The sequence below is a fragment of the Lissotriton vulgaris genome, chromosome 3_1 (genome assembly GCF_964263255.1).
Source record: "Lissotriton vulgaris chromosome 3_1, aLisVul1.2, whole genome shotgun sequence".
NCBI classification, from domain to species: Eukaryota; Metazoa; Chordata; class Amphibia; order Caudata; family Salamandridae; genus Lissotriton; species Lissotriton vulgaris.
Genome location: NC_141689.1, coordinates 843,680,941 through 843,697,815, shown reverse-complemented (window position 1 = coordinate 843,697,815; position 16,875 = coordinate 843,680,941). Strand labels below are relative to the sequence as shown.

General features: G+C 43.8%; 1 protein-coding gene across 1 annotated transcript in view; it reads right to left on the bottom strand.

Moving 5' to 3' along the window:
- Positions 1–16,875, bottom strand: part of CNTNAP4 (contactin associated protein family member 4) — a 1,879,337-nt gene that overhangs the window by 692,114 nt on the left and 1,170,348 nt on the right. Inside the window, exon 9 of the mRNA XM_086961154.1 lies at positions 11,234–11,383. Coding sequence (XP_086817280.1) covers positions 11,234–11,383 — 150 coding nt within the window. The remainder of the gene's footprint in view (positions 1–11,233; positions 11,384–16,875) is intronic.

Sequence of the window (16,875 nt, the reverse complement as noted above, 5' to 3'; positions counted from 1 at the left end):
AAGGGAAGTGGGCTACGGATTTGGGGGCCTATCGGCCCATTACATTAATAAATAATGATGTTAAGATTTACTCTAAGATTCTAGCAAACAGATTATCTGCGGTAATTAAGAAAATGGTTTGTCCTCAGCAACATGGTTTCATCCCTGGTCAGGAAACTAAAGACCATACACGAAGGACAATTACATTATTTGACTACACTAAGGTTACAGGAGACCCTATGGCCTTAATTTTATTAGATGCTGAAAAGGCATTCGATAGGGTCTCCTGGCCTTTTTTATGGGCAGTCATGAAACATTATGGGATTGGGGAGGGCTTTTTAAAAGCTGTTCAGAGCATGTATAAGGATCCAATAGCTAAAATAGCACTCATGGGAATACAGTCGGAAGAGATTATAATAAGGCGAGGTACTAAACGAGGGTGCCCTGTTCTCCCTTGCTGTTTGCAGTATATATTGACCCTTTAATAAGAATGATACAGGAGAATCAGATAATCCAGCCAATCTCTGCTCCAGGGGGGATGTGAACATTTTGGGATATGCAGATGACCTAGCTATTATTACTCCTACACTGTACCACGCATAAGAGTAAATAAATCGTGTGACTTCTCAATTCGGCAGGGTTTCCAGCTATCACTTGAATGACAGCAAGACGCAAATAGTAATTAACAACAAGTTTACACTAACAGATTTGCGTGTTGTGCCTAAAGCAAGGTACTTTGGTGTGGAGATAAGTTCTAATCCGGATGCTATTGGTGAGCTGAATCTTGAACGATTGCTATGTAATTTTAAAGCATATTCCCGTAGAATTAATAATCTTCATTTGACATTAATCGGCAGATGTAATGTCATTAAAATGATTTTCCTCCCCAAAGTTTTATATTTTTTAGAGCCATTCCCCTGGAATTTAGTAAGATGTGGTTCCAGAAGTTTGATCAGGCAATGTCGTGGTTTTTATGGGCGGGGCAATGCCCAAGACGGGCATTAAGGTATATGATGTTACCAAGGGATCGGGGAGGCTGGTCTCTCCCCAACTTACAAATATATTACTGGGTGATCATGCTGAAGTATATGGGGGAATTTATGAATGGGGTAACCCAGGTGGTCTTGAAACATTATTATACCAATTAATCTGTGGGGAAGAAGCAAGGGTTCTCTTAATGCGACAGATTGATTTTGCATATTATAAGAGGGTCAAATTTAAGGTTTTGCTAGGTGCCTATAAAGTTTGGATCGCAGTGAGGAAAAAATGTGAGATAGGACAGCTACATTTGTATTCTCCTTTAGTTAATAATCCCTTACTTCCTGAGATTTTCTGTGATGTTTATTTTAGAAGATGGTCCAAGGGGGGGTTAATTACATAGGGGATCTAATAGCTGGTACTGAAACGCTCTCCTTTGATGTCATCAAAGATAGATTCAGCATTGAGAATAAAGACTTCTTTAAGTATTTACAAATACAGGATTTTTGGACCTGAAAATGTTTTGATCGGAACCGAATCCCATTATTAGATTTGATTAAGAACAGCCATCCTTTGACATCTGCGATGTATAAAATAATTAATGAAAGAATGGGAGACGATCTTGCCAGGCATTTGGATAGATGGCAAAACAGCTGACAAGCAGGTCAGGGGGAGTGTGAGGACTCCCTGCTGCATAGTCAAACAGCATGTATGTCTGCCAATGTGCAGGTGCAATGTTTTGAGGCCTGGTGTAATTTTTATATCACGCCGGCACGGATCCTACGCTGGGGGTACTTCGGAGACACATTGTGCATGATGTGGGTTGATGGGGGCTGACAGCGCTCATATGTTTTCCACTTGTCCTAGTCTCTCGGAAGTACTGCTTAAAATTGAGCGACGATTACAATCTATTATGGGCTATTTAGTAGCCTTAAACCCTCAGGTTATAATGTTGGGGATTTCTAATGAAGTTATGGCAGAAGGCGATGTGAAATTTGTTTTTATTGCAATTACTATATTCCGCTTGTGCGTGGCTACGGTATGGCTCGATCCAGACCCTCCATCAGAATATGTTTGGTTTAGTAAACTGCTATCTACATATAAATGGGCGATATCTGTGTAAAGAAAAAGAGGGAGGCGGGCAAAGCAAAAAGGCAAAAGATTGTGGCGGTTGCTAACTAATTGGCTAAGCAAAGATTAGCATACAACCTGAGTGTATCATTGTTTGGTTTTTCGGACTCTTAATTTATTGTATTGATTTGTTCTTAGAAGGTGGATCCACTGAGGTGGGGGGTGAGGGCATAAAGTATAAAAAAGGGACATCAGACACAGCTGTTCTTATACTGTATGTGTTATGTCATTTACATTTCTTTTGTGTTTTGTTGTCTCATTAATAATAATAATTGAAAAAAAAGAAGTCCCAGGAACAAAAGGACTTCACCCCCAGCTTCCCTGAACTCTACTGTGAGAGTTCTGTCTTTCCTAGAGTGCTTGGGCCAGTTGTGGTGTTTCACGCATCGCTTGCTTGCATAGCGCGTCCCCGTCAGTGTGAGGAAATTCCCGCTGCCGCAAAGATCGAGATCGTTGCAGCACCTGTTGCCGCATAAAGAACCAATGCACTCTTCGCTTGCGAAACACATCGCTCTGGTGCGGGAAAAGTACCATTGCTGCGAGTATCGTCGCAGAGCCTGTCATCACTGGGTGAGATTGTCGCACCGACTGCTTGTGGACCGCATCACGTCACTGCGAGAGTCGTCACAGAGCCATTGCAGTGAGGGGCCGCGAGAGGAGAAGATCGACGTTGCGCCTAGCCGCCGCACCTGAACTTGTCGCTGTCCCGAAGATCGCCGCATTGTACCTTTGTGAGACGCTTTCTACGAAACCTGCGCACCGGAATCCACACAAGATATCGCATCCCTCCCCATACAGACCAGAGTCACCGCAACAGGCCCGCTGCATCCAGCGGGGTTGTCGCATCGCCTCCCCAGGGTCTCAGGAGCGACGCATCACTTGTTTTTCAACGCTGCAGCTTTTACTTGGAACTTTTGTCACATCTAAAGGTACTGTTGGCTAAAACATGACGCAACTGTGGATTATTTTAACGCAATGTTAAGAACACTTTTGAAACCATATTCTTGAACTGTGTATGTTGGATTTTTGTTGTTTTGGTCTTGTGTAGTTTAGATTAAATACTTTTATTTTTCTAAACTGTTGTGGAGTCCATTTGTGGTGTTTTCACTGTTTTACTGTGAGTGTTGGTACAAATACTTTACAGATTGCCTTTGATAAGCCCGACTGCTCGTGCCAAGCTACCAAGGAGGTGAACAGGGGTTATCTAAAGAGTGTATCCTCCTTACCCTGACTAGAAGCAAGGGTCCCTATTTGGACGGTGGTACCTACCTCTGCCAACTAGAGACCCCAGATCTAACATATGGAGCTATTCAGCCCAGGGATGGCCCACTCAGCATCTGGGAGCCACCCAACCCCTGCCACTCACAAACCAGACAGTCAATTCACAAACTGGCCAAGGCACACAGAAATGTCAAATAAGGGAACAGTCACTTTCTAAAAGTGCTGTTCTCAAACACAGGATTTAAAAAAAACCTTTCCTAAAAGATGTGTTATTAAATTCTGAGTTCAGGGATACCAGACGTTTATGTCCTATCTTGCTCCTATGGGAAGATATGCAGGTAACCACTGTAGCCAGCATTCCCATGATAGCCAATGGGCAAGATAGCCTTACAATAGTGAAAAACGAAAATTGCTGTAATTCACTACCAGAGCATGTCACCTGCACTAGTGTATGCTCTACCTTTCACATACTCTGCACCCTGCCCAAGGGGGTACCTTGGGCCTTCCATAGGGGTGACCAATGTGTACAGAAAGGGAAGGGTTAGGCCTGGGCAGTGGGAACACTGGCCAGGTTGACATGGCAGTTCACAGACTGCACCCAGGCACTGCGGTGGCAGGTCTCAGACACCATTTTAGGGCTACTCATGTGGGTGGCACAATCAGTGCTGGAGGCCCACTAGTAACATTTAAATCACCTGCCCTGGCACACTCAGTGCACTTTACTAGGGACTTCCTGGTGATACAAATATGCCAATCATGGATAACCAATTACAATAACAATTTACACAGAGAGCATATGCACTTTAGCACTGATCAGCAGTGGTAAAGTACCCAGAGTCCTATTGCCAACAACCACGAGTCAGTAAAAATAAGGGAGGAAGAAGCAAAAAGTTTGGGGATAACCCTTCAATAAGGGCCATTTCCAACAAGATGGCTGGCTAAAACTTGGCTTTTCTCCTCCATTTAGCTCTTCGTGATCTCTTCTGCCCTCACCGCTAGCGCTGGGACGCCCCGATGTTGGGGCAGTGTTGAATTGAAGAGCCACACATCAAATAAGTGGAAAGTGGATTTAATGCATATAGCAGAGCAGGTACACAGCCAGACAGGTTAGCAGTCAGGGGTAACTGACTACATTAGAATACAGCACATAGGAACGCTCTGAGCAGAATGTGGAATGAACATAGTTAAAGCAACATCACATAATTACACAACATAACACATCCCCCTTTGAACAATAAAGAAAATAAAGTTATAACTTGTGCCCAACACCACCCCCCATCAAAACAGAAAGAAAAAAAAACATTACAAAGGAAAATTCTCAGAAATGTAATCTGCTAACCACACGGGAGGCTTTTTCTCACGCCTAGGGTTTCTGAAAGCATGAACCTCACCATCACATGCAGAACTTGAAGAAGTAGAAGCACCCAAATCAGACGAAACCTGGCCAGAAATGTCTGAGACAGGACAGCTGGAAGTGTTGGACGTCAGGAATGCATCGGAAGCTTTAGGACAAAACAAATCCTCTAAGTCAAACAAGTCAGAAGACTCTTGAGAGGAAGCTAGACAAGGAGGGACAACCTGAGGAGGTGGACATTTAGCAATCCTTTTGAGGTTCCAAACACGTCCATCAGAAAGACGAACAGAATTGTTTAAAACTTCGACAATTTGCATAGGTTCATAAAAACTACTTTCCTCCTTGGAAGGCTTACCAGGTTTCTTGACCCTTACCCATTGACCAACAACCAAGCTAACATCTTTCACCTTGTGCTTTGAGTCATACAACATTTTGCTTTTAAGATGCGAAGCTTGGCTCCTTTCCTTAACAACATCTTCAGACCAATTGACCACATTGGACTTAAACAACCATCCTGGAGTAAACTTGGTACGCGGATTCCTGCCACGCATAAGTACAAAAGGAGGAAAACCAGTAGCCTCACATATAGAGGTTCTGTAAGACCAAACCATTTTTAAAACTTGAGTTTCCCACTCCTTACTCTTACCAGACATTTGAATTGTACTTTTAATGACACGGTTAAACCGCTCAACCATACCATTACTGTTTGGATTATAAAGAGCAGTAGTCTTGTGCTTGATACCAAGTGTATCAAAATACTCTTTAGCCTTATTAGAGGTAAATTGGACACCATTATCACTAAGTAAAACTGAAGGGATACCTTCCAACGTGAAAGATGTATCTAAGAACTTTAAGACAGTAGTAGTATCAGCTTTGCTCACAACCTTTACACAAGGCCACCTAGAAAATAAGTCCATTAAGACCAAAATGTATTTTTGCTCACTGCCAACAGGACCCATGATATCAATGGCTAAATGTTCCCAAGGAGAACTAGGTGCAGTCATGTTGCCCATAGGAGGCTTACAGACAACTAGAGATTTGTCAGCTGTTTGACATAACCTACAGTTCCTTACAAACTGATCGATTTCAGCATCCATACCTGGCCACCAAAAAGAGGTTTTAACTGTACGTTTAGAACGGACTATGCCAAAATGCCCCTCATGGCATAAGGCCATGATGGACGACCGCAAAGTCTTCGGAGGTATGACTCTTTCTCCAAACCAGATGCTGCCATCTTGAACACTTAATTCTAATCTAACATCCCAAAAAGGCTTCAAAGGATGCTTACAATCAACTTTCCTCGGCCAGGACCCAGCTAGATGGGATTTTACTAAAGATAGCTCTTCATCTTTCACATATTCATCAACCCACCTTTGCTTCGAAATGCCTGCACCATCCATGTCTTGTACATAGGCTACCTGAAAGGAGTTCCACAATTCATCCTCACATTCATCGAGTTGCTTGGGCATTCTAGAAAGAAAATCGGCTATACAATTCTCTTTGCCAGGTACGAATTCCACATTATAACAAAAATCTTGCAGTTTAATAGCAAGTCTGGCAACTCTCGCTGAAGAGTTAACAGTACCTTCGGTAGTCAGGACTCTGAGTAATGGCTTGTGATCACAGCGCAAAGTAAACTTAGTACCCCATACAAAAGCTCTAAAGTGATTAACAGCCCATACACATGCCAAAGTTTCTTTTTCAATGGTTGAGTATTTTTCTTCTGTGGGCGAGAGTGACCTGGAAGCATAAGCAACAATTTGCTCCTTACCACTCACACCAACTTGGGACAAAACCGAACCCAAACCTTTAATGCTGGCATCTGTGGTGATAATAGAATGAGCATCAGGATTAAAACTCTTTAAAGAAGCTATATTGGCAATGCAACTTTTGATGTCATCAAAATCTTGTTCACATTCTACTGACCAAGCAAACTTTGTCTTGTTCTTTAACAGCTGTCTTATATTATATGTTCTGGACGCAAAGTTGGGAATGTATTTTGAACAAAATTCGGCTAAGCCAATAAAGGATCTGACATCATCTTTTCCCTTGGGGGAAGGAGCACACCTGATAGCATCAACTAAGTTGGGTTTTGGTTTAATACCATTACAATCTATAACGTGCCCTAAGTAAGTTACATGATCACTGGCAAAGGTGCATTTGGTGTATTCAACAGTTAACCCTTTGTCGTTAAGGATGCTCAAAACTTCATTTAAGGTATTGTCATGATCTGCCCTTTCCTTTCCAAAGATGAGGATGTCATCCTGAAAAAACTTTGTGTTTTTAACAGTGGAAAACAACCTGTGCATTAAACGCTGGAAAACAGCTGCGGCCGAAGCCAAACCAAAAGGCATCCTTTTAAATTGGTAACAACCCTGTGGGGTTATGAAAGCAGTGTATTTCCTGCTGTCTCTAAACAAAGGGATCTGATGGTACGCAGATGATAAGTCGATTGTAGTGAACCATTTAGCCCCGTCAAGCAAAGCTAACATCTCAGTGATCTTTGGCAGAGGGAATTGATCTACCACTATATTATCGTTTAAGTGGCGAAGATCCACACATAATCTTAATTTACCATTGGATCGTTTCACGACCACCAAAGGGGAAACCCATGCAGACGCTTCAATCGGTTCAATTATGTTGGATGAGACCAATCTCTCAAGTTCCGTAGCCACGTCTTTTCTTAGAGCAATTGGCACACTTCTAACCTTATGGATCTTAGGTGTGGCAGAGTCCTTCAAAATTATTTTGTGTTCGAAGTCTTTCAACTTGCCAATTGTCTTTGAAAAGACTGCAGGGAATCTTTTTAACAGTTCCTCACGGGTTTTGGTGCCCTCATCCATAACTAAAACTTTTTCCACAGAGTTGGGGTCAAGAATAATGTGTAAATCCCCTTGGTCTTTCCACCCTAAAACAGAGGGACCTTTTTTTGATACATATAACTTGCCATATGATCTACGGTTCTTGAACTCAAATTTCAGCCAACGAAAACCAACTATATCAATCTTGCCACCATCATAACCTTCAGGGTCAATATCCGAAGGAGACAGTTTTGGACCAACTCTGTCAATAAATGTGTTACGCCATATATCTTCGTTTATGATCGTATAAGGCGAACCAGAGTCAGCATAGACCTTGATGCGCACACCCCCTATATGTATCCAACATTCAGGTTTGTTATCGACAAGCAAACAGCCATCCCTAATGTTGAGGAGTAATTTCTTTTTTAAAACTACAGCACAGTCAGATGCTTGGTCCTCATCACTAGAAGTGTTCTCATCAGAAACTAAGTCTTCTTGAATACATTTGACAGTCTTTGTCTTCCTTCTACATGCTTTGGTGTAGTGACCATACAGTCCACAAGCACCGCATTTACTCTTTTTTGCAGGACAAGATTTGGCAAACGCCAAATGTTCTAAACTCCCACACCTATAACATTTGGGAGATTCATTACTGTACTTAGGCTTTGCCCATGTTTCCCTTTTTTGTTTAAAATTACCGCTTCTTTTTGAACTTGCATCTACTTTAGCCACAACATCTTTGCTGACACTTTCAGATTTTAGCGCACTCGCACATCTACTGGATGACTCAGCTTTACGAACTAAAGCTAGGATATCTTCTAAACAAGCATCCCCATTCACCCAAAGACGTTCCTGAATTGCAGGATTATTAGCGTGCATTACCACCTGGTCACGAATTAAATCTTCCAGTAAACCACCAAAGGCGCAATCATCACCCATTTTTCTCAACTCACCAACATAGTCATCCACAGACTCACTTTTAGATTGTTTCCTTTGGTAAAATTTGTAACGCGTAATGCCCATACAAACCTTCGGAGAGAAATATTTGTCTAAATTGGATAGAGCCACTGTGAAAACATTACTATCACCTCCCCCTACAATCGGCTTGTTCATTTGGTTATAGCATTTGAGACCTTTTGGACCCAAAGAGTGTAAAAGAATACGTTTCTTTTGATCAGCAGACATTTTACCATCGGAATCCACAGTGTCAATATAATTGAGAAAATAGTCTTTTCATTCTAGCCATTTTAACGTTGGTTCAGAACCTTTACACCAGAATTCCTGAGGGTTACTTAAGGAAAATGTTTGTTGACTCATGTTGATGTGAACTAAAGCAAAAAAAATGAGTTAATAATATAAGAGAAGATTGCAGAAGTAAGTTATCCGTAAGATGTACAGTTGTTTATGGTGGATTGTTCAGTGAATGAAAATACAGGATCCTTCTACACACTGTCCAGTCTTCACCACCAGAAAGTGTAGAAATTGAAGAAATTCTTGAAAGTGTCACAAATTAAGCAAGTGGTTTAGTTCAAGGCGTTAAACAGCGATTACCTGTGACCGCGATGAAAATCCGACTTGTGGGTGTCGAAATAGGAAATTAAACAAAAAAAAAACGTCTTCCGTTTTTTTTCTTCGTGTGACGAGTAGGCCTGCCCAATCCAAAATGGCCGCCACGCACCGTGTGATGCGTCACGTTCTCAGCGAACGTATGACGTTACAAAGATGCAACGCGAGTCGGAGAGAGAACCTCCAGGCTTGAGGACACGCGCATTAGAAGCGCGTTTCGAAGAGCAACGGTAAGCGCTCGAGCGCAGGTGTGAAAGCGCATCCAATGTATCCAAAGTAAGGATAAGGATTACAGTTTTAGTAAAATAAGGCGTCGCTCACCAGGCTTTGTTGTGCGTTAAAGCAATTAGTGTCCTCCATGCGTTGTCGAAATATCGTAACGTCGTCTCTGCTCCACTTGTCGTCTCGACCATAAGGAAGGTCAGAATTACCATAAAAAGCGGTACACAGGCTTTAAAAAATCATCCCGATCGTCGCCAGTTGTTGAATTGAAGAGCCACACATCAAATAAGTGGAAAGTGGATTTAATGCATATAGCAGAGCAGGTACACAGCCAGACAGGTTAGCAGTCAGGGGTAACTGACTACATTAGAATACAGCACATAGGAACGCTCTGAGCAGAATGTGGAATGAACATAGTTAAAGCAACATCACATAATTACACAACATAACAGGCAGCCATGCGCTTTATAAATTCATCTAATATAACATAACGTAACAGTGAATTACAGGGATGTTTTTCACTGATGGGTTCTGAGTGACATCAAGTAGACAACCACAGCAAAGCTTGAATTGTCTATGATGTCAATCAGAACCCCGAGGTGAAACAAATCCCTTGTTTCACTTTTCACACATCTATCTTTTTCTGTTATGTATGGCCTTAAAATAATCTTCCTATGCTTTCAGCTGCTACACAGGGGCAGAGGATTAATCGGCGAGCCATACAGGACCCAGCCTCTCCTCAATGTTAAAAAAAAATCTTTCCTGCCTTCGTTCCCTCTCCTGCAACTGTGTGTTCTGCTTTTATTCAAAGCCGATATACATTAGCTGTACTGACAGGCTCTTAGGGAGACCTGTCATTCTGACCCGGAAGGCCTTACCACATGATAACAGTGGGTAACCAGTTTGGTTATCAACGGTTGCTATGTTATAGCAGTGAGCTATGACATTCAGAAACTGAAATAAATGATAGAGGTGCTCAATAAAAGCCATGCATAGCTTTATGTTTTTGTACAGTTTGATGTACTTTGTCAGGCCTTGGGGTGAATTTGCTATGGAATTGCAATTAGCTGAAATTAATTTGTGAATATAAATCTATACAGAATCTGTTTCAATTTGTCTAAAAGAATGTACTATCAGAGACTAATTTGAACCAGCCAAAGGGAATTTAGTTGTTTAAACATATATGTGATTGACACCTCAAAGGCCCTGGCATGCTGGTCTCCAGCCTGGCCATTGTTGCTCCTGATGCTCGTCTCCTGAGACAGTGGTGAGGCATCGTCCAATGATCACACGGTATTGGAGTCAAATAGGTAGGATCCTCTCTAAGCTCTTCGATAGTCCTGTTACACTGACTCCAAAACTGGCTCTTCTGTGGCTGCAGGGGGTGAGAATAGCGACCAAATGCTGGTTAGTCTGGCAACATAGGTAGATAAAAGGGACATTGCAGGCATTTGTAGCTGCCCCAGGCACCTGGCCTGGTACTGTGGAGATCAGGCATGGGCTGGTGCGCTAAACAGGAGGAACCGATCTATGTCGCCCGAGGCTGTCCTCAGAAATGTTATACGATTTGGGGAAGATGGTGGAACTATAATGGTTTTTTTCTACACCGGAGACTGCATCATCGGGTGTCTCGGCTCCTTTGCAACTGCTGGGGACTGGGGCGAGTAGGGTGGCGGGGACTGATTGGAAAGCAACTCTTTTCTTTTTGTTGTTATGACTGCTCAATTTCGAATTAATAACATGTGTTTATAAAAACGAAATATCGGCGATTCTAGCCCTATGAACCTTAAATAATACCGTGTGCGTATTGCCAAGTTTGCACTTTATTTTTCATATTTTACTAAACATTTGTTTATTCACATCAGTAAAGAGTATGTACACAACGGACTATACCCTGATTAGCGAGCTCCATAATCACAGTCCAAGTTCCCAATAAAATCAGATACATGTGCACTGCATACATTGCTGCATAATTTCTCACCTCCAAAGTAGTAACTATCTCCTGTATACATTTGCGTCGGCAGGTAGATTTGTCCAGTTGAGTCTCCGTCGTTGTTTACTGTTACAAACATTCGGGTTCGCTTGGCTGCCAGGGTGACCGAGTGCCACTGCCCGTTATTTAGTCCAAAACCTGACGGAAAAAAATACATACGTCTAAGTTCCATGCTACTGTGTGTATTTGTGATTTTAAATACTCGTTTTATCTTTTCACTGTAAAAGACACTGCAATGGCCACAGCTAAACACGAGAGTTGTCGCTTTTTCATCAATTAAATGCAGAATGTACATAATTTTATTGAGACAATGCTGTCTTTCACCCGAAGAACAGCAGGATATTGCATAAATAAGATAGAGATAGCCATGCTTATGAAAGGTGAGTTGGTTAGGCCAAGTTAGTGAAAGCATAACAAGGTAAATAAAGTTAGCTTTTAGGAACACTGCCATTCTTTATTTAGGTTGTTTATCATGCAAGTGTTATTATTTAGGGAAGAGAATTTCAATAGCATTCTGTATTTATGTAAAAAGGGTATTTATTCGTAGCATGCAACTTTGACAAACGCTGGACAAGTGGATCAGTTACATTCCAAGTGCTGTTGTGAGCTTCAATTCGAATCAATTAATTGGTAGTCTATAATGCAGGCTTTTCAACTTTGATCACACTTAAGATTTGCTTTGCTACACTTTGACCCTCATTGTAGCTGGAGTAGCAGGTAGCTGAAAAATGGTTCAGATTTTCTACAATGTAAAGGGCATATTTACAAGCCCCTTGCGCCACTATTGAGTCTCTTTTTGTGCACTTTTCGAAAAAAAACAGTAAATCATATTTATGAGGCCAAGCAAAGCCACTTTGCGTGGCTTCAAATGGCCTCATAGATCTTTAGTAAGGCAAGGCAATGCAAATAGCTGTGTTGCCTTACTCTGCGCTAGGGAGGCGTTCCATGAGCGTTACGGTGGATGTTCCTATACAACAACCATGGATTTTTTTTTACAGCTGCGTTTATTAAATGTGTAGGCATAGCATATGTACAGTTCTCCACAATCAGGAGGACACTGTCAGTGTCAAACATATAGCAGGATGTATACATAGCCTAAACGCTTAAATCGCCCCCCTCCCACACCCCCTTACCCCGCCAACTACCCCAAAACCCCCCGCTGCCCACCCCTTATCCCACCCTAACCCAGCGCACGTGTTCACTTTCAGCAGCAGTATACAGTTAGAGCACAGTAGGCATCAAATACCCTCCTAGGCCCCGAGGTCACCATCGGCAGGCAGCCCATCATCTAAGTCAATTGGGGGCTCCAAGGTCAACCCCCTGTAATCCGCCCACCGCTTCCAGATCTTGTAGTGTTTCCGGGGGCATCCCCTGGCCTCAAACACTGGCAATTCTAACCCCATGAGAAAGTCCAAGCCCGCTTTCCAGGCGCTAAGTGGGGGAGCACGGTCGCTCTTCCATGACCTCGCCAGATCCCGCTTGGCCACGACTAGGCCCAGCAACAGGAGGTGATGCTTGTAGATGTTTCCACCTACATTCTCCAGGACATGCAGAAGACCCAACTTGGGCGTACGTGGGAGGTCCCACCCCAGTACCTCTGACAAACAATTCCACACCCCATTCCAGAATCGGGTCAGACCCACACAGGACCACACAGTATGTAGCAGCGTGCCTCTCTCAGTCCCACAGCGCAGGCATTCCGGGGTAGCAATGAGGCCAGCCTTCCACAGTCTCTCCCTGGTGTAATAGGCCCTATGTAGGTATTTGAACTGTATGAACCGGAGTCGCACAGCTATGGCAGTCCCACGGGGGACTCCAGGGCCTCCCTCCAGTCATCCTCATCCAAAGGGCCAATATCCGTCTCCCAGGAGGCCTTCAACAACAGGAGAGAAGAGGAGCAATGAGTGACAAGCGTTTGGTATATTTTGGAGACTTTCTTATCCCCCAGATCTCCCATGAAGAGCTTAGCTTCCACAGGGCTAAATTCAGGAAGTTGGTCTAGCCCCACCAGACTCGGTGCAAGTGCATGATGGAATTGTAGATATTTAAAGAATTGGGTCTTGGGCATGTTGAATACGGAGCTGAGGTCTTGAAAGGATTTGAGGGTAGTCCCAGTAAGAACATGACCAAGTGGCGAAATCCCAATGGAGTCCCAGCCACCAAACCCCGACAGCGAGGCCAGTGCGGGGAGCTGTCCATTGTTCCATAGTGGGGTTTCCGCTGTCAGCCTACCCCACCAGCCCATGCGGCGCAGCACCTGTCTCCAGATCATGAAGACCACCTGAGTGACCTGCGACAATTTCTTCCGCCGCCCGGCCGAGAACAACAGCGTATGTAGCGTGGCACCACCCATCAAGAAGTGTTCCAGTGCGTATGCTGGGTCGTTGTGATCGCCGTACCACCACTCGTTCAGAACCAACAAGTGGGAGGCCTGATAGTAGGACAGAAGGTCCGATGTAGCCAGACCTCCACAGTACGTGGATAAGAAGCAAGTCCGCAGCGCCACCCTGGAAGCACCCTCCGCCCACAGAAAGTGGCCCAGTACTGAATTTACTCGACGGAACCACTGTGGGTCGATCCTATGTGGATGGTTCTGCAGTTGGTACAGGAGCCGTGGGAGGGCGACCATTTTAAAGATTGCGGACCTGCCATAGATATTGAGAGGCATGCGAGGACAACCATGGATTTTGATGCATCCCAAGATTTACAACACGTATAAACCAGGGGAAGTCCAAAAACGTTACACTTCCCAGGGGAGGTGCAACTTGGATAAATAACTTTATTTCTCCTCATTTTTTCCTCTTTCCATGTGTGCTTCATGCTGAAGCACACATAGAAAGAGGGAAAAACCTCCCAGGATTGTTTTTGTTAAGAAAGTGCACTTTCCTGCACAAAAACAATCCTGTGTGCAATGCACTCCACAAACAAATTATGGACAGAATGCTGAATAAATCATACATTCATCCCCAGTCAAGAGATCTGGGTTAAATCCATTGTTCTTTTGCTCACAATGCCACCTGAGTTTAGACCCAGCCATATGCAAATCAGTCTTGACCCTGTGCCTCTTGGGAACAGTCCAGACCAAACTGCCAATCCAGGTTCTCCCTGGGACCGGTTTCTGGGTATTACCCTTCATCAGCCAGGTTAGCTTGAATCCAGTGGCACAGTGAGCAAGGGACCCATGTCTGGGCATACTCATCCCATTTAGGGTGAAAAGTGCTACGCAAACAAGTGATGGACTGAATGCTGAATGAATCAGGCAGAGAGACAATGGAGGAAGCAATATACAGAGGATGAAAAAGCTATTTGGAAGGAGAAAATAGCCATCTACAAAAAAAATCAGTTGATACTGACAAAGCAGAATATTTCAAAATCAGCTAACAGCACTAAAAGCACCTTTAGAATGGTAAAAGACATGGTCAGCCCTGAATGTACAAAAAACAAGATATTGCCAACACAAGAATTGTGTGAGGGCCAGGCATCTTTCTTTCAGGAGAAGATACGTAAGATTGTTGAAGGGCTGAAGGTAGAGGATACCGTTGGTGCTATGGCACGGGATGTTGGACAAAGATTAAATATGGCCGGGGTTAGGGACAGTGGGACTATGCCACAGAAGAAAGAAGTTATCCAGGACCACTTTGAGCTGCCCTCAGAGGAGGAATTCATGAGGGTGGCTTCAGGAGTGACCTTGGGTTCGCCTTTGGACCCCCACCCTCACAATATATGAAGGGAACTGGGTTTCGAACTCTTCCCAGTTCTTCGCCAGCTATGTGAGCAATCCCTGGGTAGTGGGGGTTTCCATCATGTTGGAAGCAGGTAATAATAACACCCCTTCTAAAGAAACCAACCATGGACCCCAAATGCCCAAAAAGCTATAGGTCCATTTCTCCTCTCCCATACCCAGTGAAGATCGTGAAATGCCTGGTGAGCAGGTCGCTTTCCCAATTTCAGGAGGCCAATAACCTGCTGGAAGATGAGCAATTTGGGTTCCCCCTGGGTCACGGGATGGAAACTGCCTTGATTACCGCTCTGGGCGATCTTTGAATGCGCGCAGACAGGGGACAATCAGCTAGTTTAATCTTGCTGGACCTGTCTGCCGCTTTCGATACAGTCAATCATGTAATTCTCCTAGCAAGGCTAGAAGAAATGGAGATGACAGGCGTGGAGTTAAGATGGGTTCAGTCCTATTTGGCTGATAGGCGGCAGGCAGTGGCCCTCCCCCCTTTTCAATCAGACTTTGTTGACGTAGAGCATGGGGTACCCCAGGGGTCCTCAATCAGGCCTATTTTATTCAATGCCTATATGAGGCCGCTGAGAGGCATTATCAAGTTATCAAGGTTGGTGAATTATGCTGATGACACCCAGCTCATCTTGTCCTTGGAAGACGACCATGCTGGCTTTCTGGAAAATTTCCTCACATGTATGTGGGAAATGGTCAATTGGTTGAGAGATAACTCCCTGCAATTTAATACCAATAAAACTGAGATGTTGCACTGTGGAGTAGGCAGAGTGTCACCAGTTCTTCCAGCTAATTTTGGCCTATCCCCACGGATGTTCCTTTGGTACCCATGAGGACGGTGCGAAATCTGGGGGACAGCTTTAATGATAAGCTGAACCCAGAATCTCATGTCAACAAGCTGGTGGGGAGCTGCTATACTCTTATTAGAGGATTACGGAAGGTGTTGCCAGTGCTACCAATTCATGCTAGAGCTTTGGTGGTCAGGAGTGTCATTATGAGCCGCTTGGACTACTGCAATGATTTGCTACTGGAGTCCCCAAAATATTTGCTCATGAGGCTCCAGAGAATTCAGGCGGCAGTAGCTAAACTTGCGTTTATGAGGCCACGTGGGTCATCTTCTTCTCTGGCCATGGCAGAATTGCACTGGCTCCCGGTGACTCAAAGGGTACAGTTCAAGTCTCTCTGTTTTGTGTTTAAAGCTTTACAGGGATCTGGGCTCAAACCAATACAGAATACGTTTGGATGGTATGCCCCTATATGCAGCCTTCCCTCTCCTCAGCCAATCTTGTAATCATTCCTAAGATAAGGAGAGTAACAATGGGGGGAGAACATTTGGTGTGGCAGCTGCTCGTCTCTGACACAGTCTCCCCATTGAATTGAGATGATACAGGATCTGATGTTCTTCCGGAAGACAATTAAGACCTGGCTTTTTCCCAGAGTATAACCTTTCTGATTATGTTCTATAGTATTCCCCATTGGTAATAGACATGTATCACAGCACTAGGATGCCCGTAGGGTTACCGCACACTTTATAAATGTGCTTACATTACATTACATTACAATCATACATTCACCACTAGTGAAGAGATCTGGGTTAAATCCATTGTTCTTTTGCTCACCATGCCACCAAGTTTAGACCAAGCCATTGGCAAATCAGTCTTGACCCTGTGACTCATGGGAACAGTCCAGATCAAACTGCCAAGCCAGGTCCTCCCTGGACTGGAAACAAGCATCCTGGGACCTGTTTCTGGGAATTACCCTTCATCAGCCAGGCTAGCTTGAATCCAATGCACAGTGAGCAAGGGACTCATGTCTGGGCATGGGTTTTAAGGACTTGTAAACCTGGGAATGCATCAAAATCTTACATCTCCTAAATTGAGGCATAACAAGT